This window comes from Stegastes partitus, unplaced genomic scaffold (genome assembly GCF_000690725.1).
Source record: "Stegastes partitus isolate 25-593 unplaced genomic scaffold, Stegastes_partitus-1.0.2 Scaffold9, whole genome shotgun sequence".
NCBI lineage: Eukaryota > Metazoa > Chordata > Actinopteri > Pomacentridae > Stegastes > Stegastes partitus.
The window spans coordinates 741,928-758,011 of NW_007577740.1; the positions used below are offsets into that span (position 1 = coordinate 741,928).

The 16,084-nt window shown below is 38.9% G+C and overlaps 2 protein-coding genes across 11 annotated transcripts in view; one reads left to right on the plus strand and one right to left on the minus strand.

Annotated features, from left to right (window-relative positions):
• Positions 1–7,180, minus strand: part of LOC103359284 (vesicular inhibitory amino acid transporter-like) — a 15,532-nt gene extending 8,352 nt beyond the window's left edge. The window contains exons 1-2 of the mRNA XM_008284545.1: positions 7,077–7,180; positions 5,744–6,413 (exon numbers count right to left, since the gene is read on the minus strand). Coding sequence (XP_008282767.1) covers positions 5,744–6,413; positions 7,077–7,180 — 774 coding nt within the window. The remainder of the gene's footprint in view (positions 1–5,743; positions 6,414–7,076) is intronic.
• A 2,522-nt stretch (positions 7,181–9,702) lies between these two features.
• lama2 (laminin, alpha 2) overlaps positions 9,703–16,084 on the plus strand; it is a 225,864-nt gene continuing 219,482 nt past the window's right edge. For all 10 annotated transcript variants that reach the window (XM_008284577.1, XM_008284594.1, XM_008284585.1 and 7 more), the window contains exon 1: positions 9,703–9,811. In XM_008284577.1, the coding sequence (XP_008282799.1) occupies positions 9,745–9,811 (67 nt within the window). In that variant the 5' untranslated portion in view covers positions 9,703–9,744. The remainder of the gene's footprint in view (positions 9,812–16,084) is intronic.

Below are 16,084 nucleotides of genomic sequence, written 5' to 3' on the forward strand. Positions count from 1 at the left end.
GACTTTGTCCTGTAATGAAAAATGGACATATTCTGTAGATTTTTGGTTCACATACTAAAAAACAAACCAAAAAAAAACAAACAAACAAAAAAACCCCCACAACTATCACATTATAACATGACACCAACAGCAACTCAAATGGAACTTTTCTGTTAGTAAGTGACTTATCTACAGTTGTAAATTCTGTGAAAACGTATATGAAAGAAGTAAATATACTTCTTTCATATTTCTGTAAAAACCCGGAAGTAAAATCAAGGGGAAATGTTTTTGCTAATACGTTGCCTTTTCTGTTAACATTATGAACAAACATAAACAAAGGCACGTCTACAGCTGACTAAATTACAGAAAAAAATGCAAAGAAAGGTTTTAGAAAGCGAAAGGGACGGGGAACTGAATTTAAGGATTCTCAATATTTTGTATTTAATGTGGGTAGTTTGTCACAGCATAGGTAAAATATACAACAGTATTTTTAGTCAAGCAAAAGAAAAAAATGAATTACTGGAAGACAATGTGTAGATGGTAACTAAAAACTGCTTTCAGAATCAAGGCTGGTAATTCCTCAAAAGCAGATATCAATATTACATAAATGCTGGGATGTGTGATAGCGCATGCGAGACCTCTAATATCTGAATCATTTAAATAATCACTGGGAATGAGTAAAATGTGAAAAGTCAAAATTAAAAAGCGTAAGAACGACTGAGAAGGAATGGACGAGGCTAGAGATGAAAGAAGTGTTCATGATTGGATGAGGAGGAGGCGAGAGGAGAGCTTTGGCGTGATGCCTAGAGAGTCTGAGGATGCAGGAGACCAGCAGGAGCAGAAGGAAGAGAAGAGCCGAGCTTTGGCCCATCACCAAGGGAAAATGAAAGTGACTGCCAGAGAGAGAAGAAGGAGGGAAGAGAATGGAGGTGAAAGTGGGAGGCAAGGAAAAGAGAGGAGAGGCAAGAGACGAGAGGAGGAGGACACAGAGAGGAGAGAAGGTGGAAGGAGAGGTGCAGCCTCACTGCAAGAGAGCATGAGGTTGGATGAGAGGAGATCAGAGGAGACAACAAGCTACTTTGATGGAGTTGCTGTGTTTTGAATGTCGAACATGGAGATACGCACGCTCTCGGAGAGAGTTATGGAAGCACATCATAGATGGCAGACACAAGCACACAGTGTGTATGCATAAACAGACAAGCGCACATTCTCTCTCTTTCAAGTTACTATTTTGTAACTGGTGTCTGTTAGGCATATGCTGATAGAGCTTTGATGTTCAGATGGAGCTGCTGGGGATGAAAGCAGTTTGAGAGACGTCTGACGCTCAAGTATCTGATTTCATCTCCCCCTCTCTTGTTGCGCTTCTCTTTCTCTCTGTGTTTTTGCCAGCTAATTCCTCATTGGTTACTCTGAGCACAACCTGAAGCAGCTTCCAATCACAAAGGGCTACAATAAAGGAAGACAGAAATCCCTGATTGGCTTGGGAAAAAAAATAAAGAAGAAGATGATTTTCTTTTTAAAAACCCAAGACATCGTTAATATCTGCTTATTTAGGCCATGTTGACCAGGCACACGTACGCTTGTTTTACACTTTACACAGTTAGTGTTGGCTGCCAAGCAGCAGCAAGAGGATCTTGGCAGCAGAAAGTGAAAAAAATTAAGGTTATTGCACATTAACCGCTCCACATCTGGACTTCCCAATGCAAGATTTCAACTACTGCCCTTCAGGTCATGTGCAATATTTTATGCCAGAACATGCCTTGTTCACAAAAACTGACAGAGAAATGTCTTTGCCCACCACGAGGGGATTAGGTGGAGCTGACACGAGCAGAAACAGACAGCTTTGACATTTAAATAACAATCATTTTTGAACCATGACAAGAGTCCTATTCCTGACTTTCATCAAAGTTGTGTCATTTCACTGAATTCAATGGAACGAAAAAGATAAATGTACTGGAGAAATATAATTTCCACGTAATTTTGTAAAAGTAAGGCACATTTCTGAGTTAATCAGATGTGATAAATTAATTACCACATTACTTCTGTTGTTGCTGCATCATGTTGTTGATCAGTGAACTCACTGGCATAGTGAGGTTGACAATGAAACATCACTGTCAGTCATGTCTGATTAAAATCAAACTACGATGATGGTAAATATGATATCAGACAGGAAATGATTAATCTATCGAGTAGTTTGTTAGTCAACACAAAATCAACTCTCAACTACACTACAGTAAATGTGGTGGTGGCTCATTATGTGGACTTTGTCTCAGATATTTTCTTTAAATAACAGCATGTCCACAGTAGCAGCAAAACAGGACATTTTGCTCTGAGATTATACATTTCTGCATTTCTGTATTTTAATAGTGTACCAAAGGTCGATTTCCTGTTATTTAATGGTAAACATTATATTTAAAAAAAAAACCCCAAAAAACCAACTGGCATTTGCTATTATGTAATGGTGTATCTATAGTGGAAAATATGACACTTTCATTAATTTAATGGTGCATCCACAGTATAAAGACAAGTGTTAAATAAATCCAGAATGTAACAGATGTGGGGGCAGCCCACTACCTGGTGTTTGTCCTGTAATTAAAAAAATGGAAATTTTATGGTTCATCCGTTGTAAATAAAAAAGGGCAATCTTTGCCAGAAATATACTAATGGAAATACAAATTAAACTTTTCTGTTACTTAATAATGTAACTACAGTGTTTAAGAAAATGTTTCAAACTAATTTTTGTATTAATGTATAAATCTTTCACATTTCTGTAAAAATCCTGATCGAAAGTCAATATAAAAAAAATGCTCTGATTTGTTCCATGTTTGCTGATTCATTACATTCTCTCTTAACATTACAAACAAACATCAACAAAAACAGTAAATAAATGGACATACGTCTGCAGCACTGTGGACAAAGATACGGTCATACAGCTTTTACATGCAGATGTTTTTTTACAGTATAGTTATACTTGATTTGTCAGTTCAGTTATTTTTAATTTTTTTTAAAGATACTTTTTGGCTTTTTTTTTTAGGTAGGACAGAGAGCGAGACAGGAAAGTGGACCTGCAGCAAAGGGTAATGAGCCGGACTCGAACCCATGACCACTGCGTTGGGGACTACAGCCCCTATACATGGGACGCCAGCTCAACCAGGTGAGCTATAGCGGTTACTTTTTTAAGCAAAAATGCTAAACATACACTGCCAAATACACGACAATTATGCTTTTCAGATCAATTACAAGAGGCAAATCAGCAAAAACAGAGATACCCTGCTATATTTATAATAAAGACAAAAAAACATTCCCTTGTGGCTTGTGTTTGGATTTAAATATCACAATCGACTTCAAGCCTTAGTTTTCAGTGTATTTTAAAGTAAAATGTCACTCATAAACAAGCCGTCCTTTAATCATAGAAAGGTAAATATTAGTTCTTCTCCGTGTCAGAAACACGAGGTCCACTGCTCTGATCTGAGATGAAGACACACAGACTGGAGCTGCCTCATTAACAATCAGTGTGGAAATCAAACCCAGCTTCATAATATTCCCAAGTTGAGAGCCTTGAGAGCTGGAGCTGTTTTTTTTTGCATTTTTGGCAGCAAGTTTTGTCTCTAATAAAAACTTTATTAAGCTGGCAGACAGTCATTTATATTGGCATCAATAAACCACCACAGGAAAATACATATTTTCTTTTTAGCCTCGTTAAGAGATAAAACTGCTGTTCTTTTTTTCCTGTATTGAGACATCTGTTAGCAGACAGGGCTGTAATAATTGCACTAATGTGTGTTCAAGCCTAAAAAAAATACATTCTTCCTCTTTTATTGTCACTGTATGATTGTCCACCATTGTCTCAGGACTTCAGCTAACATTCTGCAAATCATCAGCTTGAAAAAGACCTCCTTAAACCACAACTTGACCTTTCTGTGACCTGAAATGAACAGGATTACTGAACAGTTGATTTGGTGAAGGGTGCCGATTACAGAGGGCTGCAGGTAATGAACAACCTATAAAACATAAACAGCAAACAAAAAAACCCCAAGAGCATTGGAAAGCAGCAGACACTGTTTACCAGAAACCCCTCCAAAAAACAGGTGACACGAAAATACAGTAAAATGGTATTTTGCTCAAGTCGCTGTGTAGGGTTTGGAGACCAGAGCTATAGCTGGAAAATATGGTCTTACAGAAGTAGCAAATCCTACATTTAAATAGGTAATTTAAATCAATTGCAGAATGACGCCATCAGTTTTAATTAGAGTTTTCCACATTGCCTGGCACAGAATGAAAACTGAAAAAAAAGCTGGAACTTAAATAGATGAGCATTACCAAACCAAGCGCATGAAATATGTGTTTATCCACTAAATATCGTGTGCTCTATCTCCAGTCATCAGTCGTGATTAAAAGTCTGTGCGCTCACAGCCATCGAATGCAGAAACATTTCATGTAAATCCAGCTCGGTTCCTAAAGGAGCACGTTTGCCGTGGCCGCGTCTTCAGCCGTTGGTGTTTTGTGTACACGTGTAGGTATGGATGTGTACATTGTATGAATGATGTCCTAATGTATTCTCCATGGACCCTGTGACACTGTTCAATTACACCACAGTTATTCAGTGAAAGAACACATTTACATGAGTGCAGTGTTTGAATACGACCCAGCATTTACAGCATAATGAGCTATTAGCATTACTGCCACAAGAACACACTGTGAATGCGAGATTTTCTTATTTAAAAAAAAAAGAAATAAAAAAATGATTTGATTCATGCTTAATTTGATTATGAAGACTGTAGAGTGCCTGACAAACAGCCTGCAAGACAAGGCATTGTTCAATAATATGAAAATACAATGGGAGCAGATGAAAGAGTCCACTTAATGCTTTTTGAGCCTAGTGTGCAGCTTAACACCTAAACAGCTGGCATTTACATTTTGCACTTATTTTTAACAACAAGACAGACAGAGAGAGACAAAAAGTTTGGGGAGGGAAAGGAGGATTGAAATTAAACTGAAAAATGAATTTACAACTGCAATTAACATAAATTATTCTATCAGAAAGCATTTGGAGTTCCTGTGTGAGCGTTGTAGTGTCTGGCATTAAAAAGCATCGCTGTTCAACAGCAGACTCAAAAACTGAAACGAGAAAAAGCACTTCATTCTAATGTACTGATTAAATAACAGTGACCAAAGCGTGAGTAAGTTCAGTGCCATAGTTCACTGCTCATAACAGGACAAGGCTGCAATATACAGGGGAAAAAATGATATTGCACATTTTTTTGAATTGTCTATGATATATATTGCGAAATGACAAAACAGAGCAACTTTTTCCAAATAACTCCATTTGTGGTGACTTTGTGATGCTAATTTAAACGGTCAAACTAATTAATTGTATTGCCTCGTGTGGTGGCAACAGTTGCAGGACTGTTGACGGATTCTTTCTGTAGCTGAAATACTTCCATACAACTGATGTTACATGAGTTCTTGTACCCAAATGTTTCTTTTAAGCGTTTCTCTGATGTTTCCTGCTCATTTTGTTGTGCACATGCCGAGTCTGCATGTCAACAAATCTGAGGTGTGTTGACTGATTGTATTCTATGTTTGTATTCTGTGTGTATTCATGAACCCTTGACTGGCAGTAAAGGATGTTCTGTCAGATAGATTTGGTTTTTTTGGAATCAAGCAGCAAAAAAAGTTGTCATTGTTATATTTTCATGTAGATTCGTTTTCTTTTCTTGTATGGAAAATGTCTGGACCATGCATACGTGATGTATTTGTGTACCTGTATAGCGTTTGTGACATTCCAGCTGGCTTCCCAGGCGGTGATGGTGGGAGAGGGATTAGTGCTGCTGGTGTTGGAGCTCTGACCTGCAGCCCAACTGCTGCTGGCTCGCTCTTTTTTAAGGCGACCACAGCGCTCAGAAGTCCCCTCCACAGCTCTGTCTCCATCTCGTTTCTCCTCTTTATCTTCAGAAAGTCTCTGTTGGAGCGCAGTCAGCCTGTAGGACCTCATCTTGTTCCCCTGGTTCTGGCTCAAACCTAACTTTTCCTTACTTCCCATCCCACCAGCTTGCATCTCAGAAGATTTTCTTTCCGTGTCATGGCTTCTGGTGTTTTTGAACCAAAGGGACTCTTCAGTGGAAACAGCCGAAGTGATGGTGACGGTCTTGGTTCCAGTGGAGATTACAGTAGTTCTGGTTTCTTTTAAAGCCGGCCTCTCCTGCCATAGAGTGCTGGTGGATGCTGCCTTGTCAGGATCCCCTGGATCGTCTTTGTGAGTTAGAGCCAAGCTGTTGTCTCTTGAGGATCTTCTGTTTCTTCTGGCGTCATCAAAACACTGACTATTTTTGCTTGTCATGTTGTTAAGGGGCAGTCTGCTGTCCTCACTGTAGGTCCGGTTTAACTCATCACTCTGAGTCAGAACCAGCATCTCCTCATCTTCTTGAAAGATTCTGGAATCAAAACATGTTTTAAAGTCACAACTCCATCATTCATTTTAGTTAGAAATCTTTGTAAACAGCATATTTTTTACTTCTTGATGGGTTCCACAAGTATTCAGGCATTTCAAGAGTATTAAAGGTGTCTGGTTATGGGGCTATTCTTTCAGAAAAAAAGAGTGTGCTTTAATTTAACCAACAAGTGCTGCTGTGCTCCTACACTTGTGTCAACAAAAACACAAAATAACACATTAAATACAAAAAACATATATTTCAATTAAAAACCCCAGATCCATCTCTCAATTGATATTATGACTTCTTTAATGTCTGTGTTCACAGAGCCCTGTTACCTATATTGATATGTTTGTTGTTAATACAATATTTAAACAGTATCTGGCACAACAGTTTATTTATGGGATTAGAAAGTCCTATCTGATCTTCAGTTTTACTAGTATACCTTTCAAGAGTGACCCAGTCTGTTCTTTTCCATTTTTAATGTGTGTATTTTTATGTTTCGAGTGTTTGCCTGTACTTTTTATACATGCTGTCTTTTTTCTTTATTATGTAAAAGCACTTTGCGAATTGTGTTCTTAGAAAGTGCTTTACAAATAAACAAAGTTTATTGTAAACCAACAATAGAGTAGAACAATACGGAACATGTTTGGTGCTGTGACTCACCTTGTGGTCCAGTCCAGATGCAGCCTCGACACTGCCCAGCCCCACAGAGACCCAGCAGCACTCCAGGGTTGCCCGGAGCTTCGAGCCCAGCGAAGGGAACCCATCTTCAACCTCAGAATGTTGCAGCCTCAGCCTCTTCGTCTCCGGAGCCTTCAGGTCCGAGGCAGCTCGACTGACCCTGAATACATAAGCGGACAAAAATCCTCAGCCGAATACACAGCCGCACGCCACAGTGTAGGCCGGTAAAGTAAACACAGGACTCCCATTTACAGCCACATAAGCACATCTACATAAATACCCACATGCACAGGTGTGTGAAATGACTGACAAGTTGGTGAGCTGTAACATTATAATATGCTGGTGCTTTCAGCGGTGAAGGAGTAAACAGCTATAATGGCCCACACAGTCAATAAGAACACTCAGAGACGTAGTGGAGGGAAAACTTAGGCGAGTTTACCAACTTTATTGCTGAATGCAATCCACATTATCAATATTTACAAGCTGAAATAATCAATGAATCATATATACAATGACAATAATGATCATTGCAGATTATGGGTGATATTTCACTCGTCATGTACATCTGCAATTATTCCAAAAGAACTTGATTTCAGTTTGAAGCTGCTTTGTTGAAGCGACAAACATTTTTCTGATGATGAATCGTCACTACAAATGGATTTTACCGTCTCAGAAATACTGTCCCTGACAGCTTTTCCTGTCTAAGGAAGACTTTTCTTTCCAGCAGGCTTGCCTATAGTAATGCTTTGTTTTTTGGCCGTCCAAAGGAATCTTCAGACAAACTTCAGTTGATCCAACAGCAGCGCATCTTCCCAAAATTCCACTTCATTTCTTCCCAGTCCATTCTGGAAACCATTTTACAATTTTAGTTTTAAGTTGTAAATCTCCTAGTGGACATGCTCCAGACTTTTAATCTGATTTGTTGGTTAGGTATTGCTGTTCTAGATCCCTAACATCATCTAGCTCTGGGATCTTGAATTTCTGAAGATTAGAACTAAAACATACGGAGACGCTGCATTCTGTGTTGTCGTTTCCCATCTGACAGAGCATGTGACCCAGCTGACAGATAAAACCATGAAATGTTACTAATGTTAAACCTATTTATTGTGGACTATTTCATTGTATGTTATTGTCTTATAATAATAATTATTTTTTATCCTTCTTTTTACTTTTTTGATGTACAGCACTTTGAGTTGCACTGTGTAAACTGCGCTATACAAATAAAGTTAGAATTATTATTACTAGTTATAACTTGGTAACAACATGTGTGTAAAAGTTAGTGTTTTCCAGTTCCATGCCTTTGTGAGAGACCGGACAACGTTCTGCCCCAGAGTGTGCTTAGTTGTCAGGGCAGCAGGAGGAGCCATAGAACAGCAGTGTGTGGAACTGGATGGACTCAACTGAACCAGAACTTCTCCATACTTCTGATGCATTCATCATCTTTTCAACTCTTCTTCTTTTTTTCTTTTCAGGCAGTCAAAACTGTGTTGATGCAACATTTCATTTGTTTTGCAGAACTGACGGTTTTATATCCAGCTCTGCAGAGCCCCGTTGTATGTTTGAAGACCTTTTTTGGATGCATATACAATTCCACATGTTTGTATTTGTCAGCAGCTGCAGACAGTAAGTGAAGTACAAGCTCAGTGGACTACAGGGAAAAGTAGTTTGATTAGCCTAAACTGAACTTTTTTTTTTCTTTTTCTCAGGAATTTAAAGTAGCACCTTTTTAACCTTAGTGGCACAACCTCTGTGAAAAATGCTTTTTTTAAATTTTATTTTTGTTATTTTTATTATTGTGATTCTGTTCTGTGATGGAGCACATTAAGTTTGAAATATAATGAATACTACACTAGAATGGTAAATCTCAGCTTGAATTGAGTAGGCTTGTGTCAGTATTAACCCTTTATGGGGCAGGTGACTGTATTTGGTAACTTCCTTGGACGTTCAATATGAATGAAATGAAAAATACTTTATTTATCCCAGAAGGGAAATTCAATGTTGTAAAAGCTCACTTTTTTTTTTTTTTAAATGAACATAACATATATTCTATACAACAACAACAACAATCATTCAGTCAGTCAGATTTGTAATGTGTCATTTGTAATATGTCCACCCTGGGTCTCTCATTGAGGTTGAAGAAGCATGTGCACTTGCCAAGCACTTTATAAATACTTTTTGCAATGTTTTTTTTTGCAGTTTGTTACGTTTTCTTTCATTTATTCTAAATCTTCCACACAATCTACCACATATGGTAACTTTATTAATCTTGATTTACAACTTTTTCTTTTTTTTTTTAAGTCACAAAAGTAAAAAATATCTCGAAATAGCCTTCAATAACACCCTAGGGTTGGAATTTGACAACAGTCCAAATACTAATGTTCTGAACTGCACATGGGAGTAACATCAGTACGATTGGGGGGGAAGATAAATCATTTTATTCTGATGAGTCTATCTATCTATCTATCTATCTATCTATCTATCTATCTATCTATCTATCTATCTATCTATCTATCCATCTATCCATCTATCCTGATATTCGCTTTCTCCTCCCCTCTGCCCTGGCAGGGAGCACAGAGGAAGAGGAGGAGTACCCGCAGACTTTGGATGAACTTCAGTAAACTTGTGTCCACTGATCGGACCTCGGCGCGACATGAAGCGACTCCGGCTCGTGTTTGTCACCGCGTTGCTATGGCAATGCTGCCGCGGCCAGCAGAGAGGTGAGTCACCGGAGACTGATCGATAATCGATACACCGTCGATACACGGAGCTGCTAATGTTGGGCAGCTAGCAGCAGCAGGTTCGGACTCGGCTCAGGGACTCGATTCATCAACGGATCACACTAGAAGTAAAAGTCCAACTGACACGAAGAAACAGGTTTAGTGGAGCTAAAAGAACACAAGATGTGTGAGTGAGGGTTTGGTCTGCTGGGGGTCTGACTTGGGAAGTTTCTTTGTGTTGGAGACGCAGCAACGTCTGAGGTTAGAATTACAGATGGATTGGTTATTTTAGGACTCATAAATCAGCTGTAGGGTATGAAGCTACCTCCACAGACAGACGGATGATCGGGTGAATGTGGGAACAACCCCCTTTTAACCTTGTTCAGGACTTTTGGGGGTCTTTTGTACCCCAGGCCATTGGTTTGTTTTTTATTTTTGAAGAGTTAAAAAAAAATTTTAATATAAAAGAGGGACATTTGTCATGCATTTGGAACCAAAAATATGTCAACTTATCAGGAAATGTATTTAACGTTGTATAAAATACCAACAAATGTTTTGCACATCTTCTTTCTTGGGGTTCAGTGGACCCCGAAAGAACTTCTATGTATGGCAACATGAAAGTCTTGACTAGGGTTAAGAACGCTGATCTTTCTATTTACTATATATGTTTTGTTTATTAGAAATCTGCTCCAGCAAACACATTCATTAATAAAACCATGGAGGCTCTTCTCCTGGACAACAAGCCCTTCCTGCCTTTCTATATAACTTTACTAATAATTAAATGACTGAAATTAAAATAATGATAATAATCAGCAGGGAGGGCATGCAACACTAGCCAAGGATTAGAAGCTAGCTATGTATAATCAGTGGACTAACTCACTCTGCTGTTAGAAATGGGATTTTTTAGGTTGATTGTAAAGTAATCTATCAGTTAATTGATTAGTTAGCTATAAAGTAATTGGTTAGATTTTTTTTAAACATTTTTTTAAAAGTTGAATTTCTCTGAATCCAGTAAATATTTTCTGAACTGAGTGTCTTGAACTGACAAATCAACACATTGGAGGATGTCATCTTATGCCGTGGGAAACACCGATTAACATTTTTTAACATTGTCTGACATTTTAGAGATCAAACAGCTGGTTGATTAGTGCTTAATGAGTGATGAAAAAGAATTGTTAGTTGCAGAAAATGTGGCCAAAAAAAAAACCCTCCAAAAATTCTGCGTGGGTGTATTTAGGTTTAAGTAAGAATAAGGTTTTTGTTTTTTTTTTTATTTCAGATGACTCTACCCTTTGAGCAAATCATACCATGAAATGCACTCGAGAACAAGACACTGCTCTTCTACTGGGTGTATTTGCGGGGCTGTGAAAGATTAATTTATGGGCTGTGTGTATGTGTTAGGGCCGTGACATAGTCAACAATGAAAAATGAGCAACAAAGCCTTGAGCAGAGATACGGATTGACGGCTGAGACAAAGCAATATATCATGGTTAACAATCAGAGTCAAAATATTCATGCAAGCACTGCCTCTTAGTGTAGTTAGGCAAATTGCCTCACTTAAACACAAAACGCAGTAGAATTTGACCTTTTTAGGGGATAAAAACAAATGCTTCCAATGCGTGAAGATGATCATCGGTGCGTATTTGTTTGCATGTGCGAGTCTAGCGTTGGCTGGTGTTGGTAACTGTCGCTTTGAAAGATAAGACAAATCTATTGCTCGTCATGCCCTTTTCTATTTATCCTCTTCAAAACATCTCCAACTAACCCAGGAGGGCTGTGGGCCTCCTGCAGAGGAGAGGAGGGAGGCTGCTGTCAGGATGTGAGTCTCTCTGCATACTGTGAGAGAGAGGGAGCGAAAGTAGGAGAGGGTGGGAGAGGCCATCTGCGTTAGGAGCCTCATTACCAGGCGTGTCAACCAGGCATGCTCTCTATCAGCGACGGAGCTCAGAGAGACACCAGGAGATAATCAGGAAGAGGAGGAGGAGGAGGAGGAGGAGGGCTGAAGGAGAGAGAGAGAGAGAGAAGAGGGGGCATTCAAGACTTATTAGGCATTGGATGAGACATCAGTGATAGAGAAAAGATGGATGAAACAGGTAGATGAATGGTTCAGAGGACACAAGACAGAGGAGCAGGTCAAAGTCAGGCACTGGAAGTATGCGACCTAAAATAGACGTTTTTGTTTCCTCAGTATTGTTTGACGGCAGGAATTGAAGCAATTTTGTTGAACAAGATTCTTATTAATTTTTTTGTTGGTGATGGTGAAAGTTCAAGTAAATGAACTAATTTTTCGTAATACAAAAAGCTGATTTATCTATCAGTCGATACACAGGAAGAAAAAGGGACAGTTTTAATAACTGAATAGCAAAAGGACCAGATGACCTATTTTTTTCAATCACGGTCAGTCATTAACACAAACTTTTCAGCAGATTTTATTAGCTCATATAAAAGACTTCTGTCTCTGCTTTTTCATTGGTTTGAAGTTGGCAAGGCTCCATTGGAAAGATGCAGTGCTCTCCAGTTGTGTGCACCAACCGTTTATCAATACATGCACTTTTCTGTTTGCTTCTATGTATTCAGCACTGACCCATCGGGGTTTTTTTTCCAAACTTAAGCTTTGATTTACTTTAACTTTTATACCTTGTTTAAGAAAGCAAGCCATTTGAAAACAACATATTGGGCTCGAGAAACCATTGCTGTTCTAATATTTTATAACCAGGTTAATATAATGACATTGTGAAAATAATTATTAGTTAGTCGTAAACTTGAGGTTTCATATCGGTTATTTGTTAGGATTAGCCACTGAATGTTAAGTCACACACTAATTCCACTACGTCATCACAAGGCCAGAAAAGTCCAGTTTGTTCTGCAGCAAACAGAAAATTACCACAATAACGTGAACCCTAAAGTTTATTTAGCTCCTGTAAAAAAACTTGTTTGTACATTCTCTCTTATAGACCGACTTGATTCTTCTTGCTGTATAGGTTTTGAACTCTGACTTTCTATCAGACTGGAGTCGGTATGATGCACAAGACTCCAGAGCCACGCCAAACGACGGTATCGATAAAAGATAGTAAAATGTCAAGAATATGTGACTGTCACTGGGGAGAATTGAAAAGTTCTGAGAAGCTGGCAGAAAAGTTAACTTGTTGGAGTTATGTGTGTATTAATGCGAATGTTACCCGGCTGATTTGCATGAATAGATGTGAACTAAAGCCACCAGAGACACCGCTGTGGAATGAATCCAGACAAGGCTTATAAACCAACTGAGAAATCAACATTTTTATTTAGCAAATCCATGTGACTTATTTATAATACTGCTGTCCTGCAGAAACCTCACGCTCCGTCTTCAAAAAAAGCAAACATATGTGGAAGGTTGAGAAAACTGATTGATTTCCCTATTGATGTTTATCGTATTTTTAGTGTAATTAGAGGCACTGACGGATCCTATGAAATATTTTCTCCTTGGCAGAATCGGTGCCAAACGTCAAAAATTAGTTAATTTGTAGATAAAAGGTCTCTTCAGGGCAACTACACGTGTGCTGAGAAGTTTATGGTAATGTGGATTAAACCAAACTGGGCTGAATGTGATGTGAACCCACCAGAGGTATCGTAGTGAATGCAGTGTGAATCCAGAGTGGGTTTTTCTGCCCATCAGAGAAATCAACATTTTTATGAGGTGAATTCATCTCAGTGTCATAATGTTTCTGAAATATGTTGATCTGACTTTGCTATGTTAATATGAGAGCAGCCGAGCTTAGCTGAATGGGTTTGATGGCGCACGCTGGAGGGAAACTCAACTTTTTCTCAGCCTGGTACTCAAATTCGGTGAATACAATCAGTGTGTCGTAGAAAATAAGAGGGAAAGGCAAGAAGGATGGAAAAATAGTGACGAAGGAAGAAAAAAAAGGAAAGAAATCAGGAAGATATGAACGATAAAGGAGGGTTTAGTGCCGTTGTGTTTGTGCTGTAATAAGAGGTTATGTGGCAGAATTATATAGACGTCGTTAAAACATGCAAATGAATGCAGATTGTGAATACGTAAGTGGTTTATCTGTAAGTTATTTGAATAAATGCAAGCATTACGCACTCATCACCTACTCCTAGACTGTCATTCACCCTATACTGTGTGTTTTTATAGTGTTGGTACACTTAAAGTTTAGCTTATCTTCTTTTTCATATGTACAACTATTTGTATATGTCCCTGGTAGTCAAAAGACATGACAGAAAGAACAACTGCAGTGCCAAGCACCATCAGCTAATTGCATTAAATGCCAGAAAATAGTGAGAAATGTTCATTACAATTATTCCAAAGCTTTTCAAGTCCTAGTGTTATATAAGAGAGAGAGGGAGAAAAAAAAAATCCCCGCATTTGACAAGCTGGAAATGATCATAATTTGTCCAGTAATTGAACTGAGTCAATCCCCATTCTTCTGTCCACATGTCTAAATGTCGTTGAACTCTAAATTGCTCCTGATTTGTGGTTGTGTAGAAAGAAATATAAACTGCTTTGTACAAATTCCAAATCAGTGTGATCTGCAGCTGTACTATACCTTGTACGGACAAACGTGTTGAGCTGTACGTCTGACTCTATTAGAGTTTATGTTTGCAATTCTCTGAATTCTCTCGTCTTTCTTCTCCAGTCACTGCTGTCTGTAGCACTGACAGAAAGTTACAACAAAGGAAACTGTAACGCAAAGTTACTTTGCTGTGATGTTTTTGCTCTGAAACACCTTGAACTAACTTATAAGTTCATTTCCATCCACCAGAAATGACTGGGGTGTGTTGTTCTCAGTCATACTGCTGTATAAGCTTCGACTTACAGCCCTTGTACGTGTATGTCTGTGTGCTGGTAGCTTTCTAACCAATGACAACTTCACAGCCTCTGCTCTGCGTTTGTCAAGTTGTCTTTGGCTTCCAGGCGGCCAAGAATTAATCAGTGACATTGCACCAAAGACACAGATCACATGCCCACCAACAGGTGTTTCTATGTCTGTGCGCTTCAGAGGAATCCCCTGAGAGCTAAAATTAGCCAGGTGCTAAGTTGGAAGTTTCTGTCAATAAGGACGACGGCGGAAGCTGTAAGAGAAAGAGGAGAGGTGTTCAGCAGTACAAACATCTGACTGGGCTTCTTCCGCCTGCCCTTGTGTGGTGCATAAGGAAAGTGCTGTGCAGAAGGTTTCAGCATTTAAAGTAAAGTGAGGATGCTTTCAAAATAATACCACGGATATCTTTTTGTTTTACTCTAAACCTTGAACTGTTGCACAGAGCTGAAGGTTGGAATGTGTGCTAAAAGTCAAACCAAATCAAGACCAGGACCAGACCAGTGCGAGTCCTTCACTGCATGACACACTGACTAAAGTTGTGGAACATGCAAATCATTACATGGTTCCGCTGAAACTAGTGCCACTGAAACCAGTTGGCTAAATCTCTTTTGATGAGGTGTGAAGCGTTTTGCTCCAGAGCTAGTTTGCTAATGTTAGCTATCCAGCTTTGCAAACGTCTCCTGCACTCATCTTTGGTAGCTCCTAAATCCCCTGCTATGTTTTACAATAATTTGCTTAGTTTTAGTGAGAAATCTGCCAGATTGCTTGATATGACAAAAGAAATAAAGGGAAGGGATGTTGTTTTTCCAAGCACAAACGGGAGTAAAGAGTTCTCTAGAATAATGGGGAAAATGGATTTAAAGCTGCAACTCATCTGTGGGGGTGGGGGACAGTTAATGGCATTCCCTAAAACAAAGTGATTTCCTTTGAGTTTGTCAAAAGTGAGACTGGAACAAGATGATGATGTGGTTATGGAGGTTGGACTAATTCTATAAATGTGTGACAGATCATTTGAGAATAACGGAGCTCTTTGAATGCTCTGTTCTGATTGCAGAAGTAATACATGGACTTGTGATGCATAAACACAGCCTATTGTTTCATGGGACCTTGTTTGAACTAATGGATGTGTGATACAGCTCTCAAAATATTTGGTTCAGTTTGTTTTGCATATTTGATTATTTTGCATGTATGATTATTTGTGAATTTGTCAGTGAATACTTATTACAGTAGCATGTTAATGTTTGACTTGTGCTCTTCCCTGTGGGGCTCTGCTGCCTCCTACAAAGCACATCTTCCACTAAACAAATTCTAGGTCTGTGCATGTGTGTGTACGCCCATGTGTGTGAGTGTGTCCTAGCTGTTTTGTTGTCAGAACAGCATTGATAATGCTGAGGAGAAAATCAATAGTTAATTCTACCAGGGACACAATAGCTGCTCTGCAGCTCCATTC